The following is a 2,034-nucleotide window of genomic DNA, read 5'->3' as shown; positions in this document are numbered from 1 at the left end:
TAAAATGTGATTGTTATGATAGGTAAAAGGGCATTTAAATATAAAACAGTTACTATTTTGGCATGCATGTTCTACAATGACGGGTCGAAAATCAAACTCTAATTACATATATAACAGTTTTAAATTCATCATATTCAATCAGTATCTTTAAGCAACTGTCGAACATATTCCCATCCTCAGATATAAATAAACAGTACTGGTGCATGTGGAAAATACGGTTCATCGTTAGTGCTCAGTCCGATCATTCAGTCGTGTCCTCGAAATAGACGAAGGAACACGATTAAAGTCGCCAAACGGAAAGATGATCATAAGGAGCAGTGTGTAAGGGGACTTCAAGCCAAAGCGGTAATAAGCATTAGCCAAATTGTCAAGACTAAAAAAACAGATGTAGAGTTATTGGGCACACATGGGCCGGAAGTTAATTAGTCAAAACCGTATCCAGTGGTACAGTTGGTTGTCAAGCAAGAAATTATTGGGAGGTTTTGAACATGCACCAATACAAGATGCATCAACGCGAATATAATCGTTGGTTTTACACCGGAAACATCAACAGAAAGCAGCATTAAATTGTAAAAATATAAAACCTGAGGATATGCCCACCACAAATGGGTAAATGTACACAGCAATAAAGACGCACAAAAATAAAGGGACCCCACAAATCCCCTATAAATGTAAAAATTAACACAAATTATAGCAATCAGTTAAACTTACAGTCACGTATGAGCTGATTTTCTGATCTTGGAAAAATTACCGGCACGTTACCTTGGATGACCACCCGCTTTTCAAATCCCGGTAGCTAAAAACGTAAAAAAATGTTCCAAAAAATTTCAAACAAATAACAAAAAGCAAAATTTTTAACCAGTTTAGGTCCCCTTTTTTTTTATTTTTTTTCAACCTTTTTTTTATTAGAAAAATTAATTTTTTTTTTTTTTAAAACCAAAAATTAAATTTATTAAAAAAAAAAGGTTTCCGGCAACGGCATTTTGGGGTTATTCCAATTTTTTGCCCAAGAATTCATAAATACCATTAAATTTAATTCGGATGAAAATTTGAATATAAATTTCATAATACTATTTTCACATTACAGATAATTCATAATTAAACATTCAAAACTCATTTACAAGCTTTTCAAAACAGGTCTTCCAAGTTTGCTAATCCATTATCATTCACACCATCTGCGTCCATGTTGCCGTTCAAAAATTTATCATGCTGGATTATAACATTTTCCTGTTTAAAAAATCAGTAATTACAAAATGCCAATAAAAAATAAAATAAACCAAACTGTTGGTAAAAAATCAAGCTTCGCTGAACTTTGCTTTGCCATATAGTATTCAATTATGAGCAAATTCAATCAGTATTGATATCATATCCACATTTTAACTTCTCATGAATATGCAAACAAGATTACGTGTTGACAATACGTAAGACAGTAAATTCTACTGTATTCGTATTTAAAAAGCAGGTTTCTCAACAAATCTGATAATTTTCATTTTTTATTGTTTAAAAATTATATTTCTCATTTCACCACATTATATTATTATTTAATGAAACAGATAATAATGTAAAACAGCAAAAGTTGGTTCAAGAAAACCCCTAAATACCACCGTAGGAAATCATTCCGGTAACGAACCCTGGGACTTCTGGTACCTGAATTCCAAATTACGGTAGTTTTATCGTTAGTTTGAAAAAAAAACGGGTTGAAGTTGGCAGTGAGGTGTGCCGTGAATCTGAATGGTAATGTCAGTAATAAAACGTTCCAATTTATGAGGTTTGGGGTACATTTAATGGGTTGGGAAGTTGCCTGCACTTTCCAATCAATAAAGTGGGTTTTCTATTCGGTTTGTCATGCTTTGGGTCACGGTCAGAGGGAACGTGAGTCGGATCGCGGTTAATTGATTCATTGGTAGATATGACCCTACCCGTCTACTAACATTATTACAGTCCCTCCTGATCGACGGCGATAACCAGCATTTCACTCTCGCTTTTCCATCTGACTCCACGTGACTACGTCACACGCTACATCATCGTACACGG

The 2,034-nt window shown here is 34.1% G+C and overlaps 1 protein-coding gene across 1 annotated transcript; it reads right to left on the bottom strand.

The window, feature by feature from the left end:
• Positions 1–422: 422 nt before the first annotated feature.
• On the bottom strand, positions 423–1,781 carry Tsp_16057 (hypothetical protein). Its single transcript, XM_003368550.1, has 6 exons — positions 1,695–1,781; positions 1,602–1,647; positions 1,409–1,476; positions 1,136–1,227; positions 752–796; positions 423–663 (listed from the first exon to the last, which is right to left on the bottom strand). Exons 1-6 carry the CDS (start codon positions 1,779–1,781, stop codon positions 423–425), a joined length of 579 nt encoding a protein of 192 aa, XP_003368598.1.
• Positions 1,782–2,034: the final 253 nt, after the last annotated feature.

The sequence above is a fragment of the Trichinella spiralis genome, assembly GCF_000181795.1.
Source record: "Trichinella spiralis strain ISS 195 chromosome Unknown Scfld2298, whole genome shotgun sequence".
Lineage (NCBI taxonomy): Eukaryota > Metazoa > Nematoda > Enoplea > Trichinellida > Trichinellidae > Trichinella > Trichinella spiralis.
This window is presented reverse-complemented; position numbering and strand designations above follow the sequence as displayed.

Excerpts from the sequence above, each read along its gene's own strand:
- Tsp_16057 (XM_003368550.1), bottom strand. The coding sequence starts at position 1,781 with ATGTACCCCAAACCTCATAAATTGGAACGTTTTATTACTGACATTACC. Across the intron at positions 1,477-1,601 it reads CGGAATGATTTCCTACGGTG|ATTTGTTGAGAAACCTGCTT; the intron begins GTATTTAGGGGT and ends GAAAATTATCAG. Across the intron at positions 797-1,135 it reads TTAGCAAACTTGGAAGACCT|CTACCGGGATTTGAAAAGCG; the intron begins GTTTTGAAAAGC and ends TTACGTTTTTAG.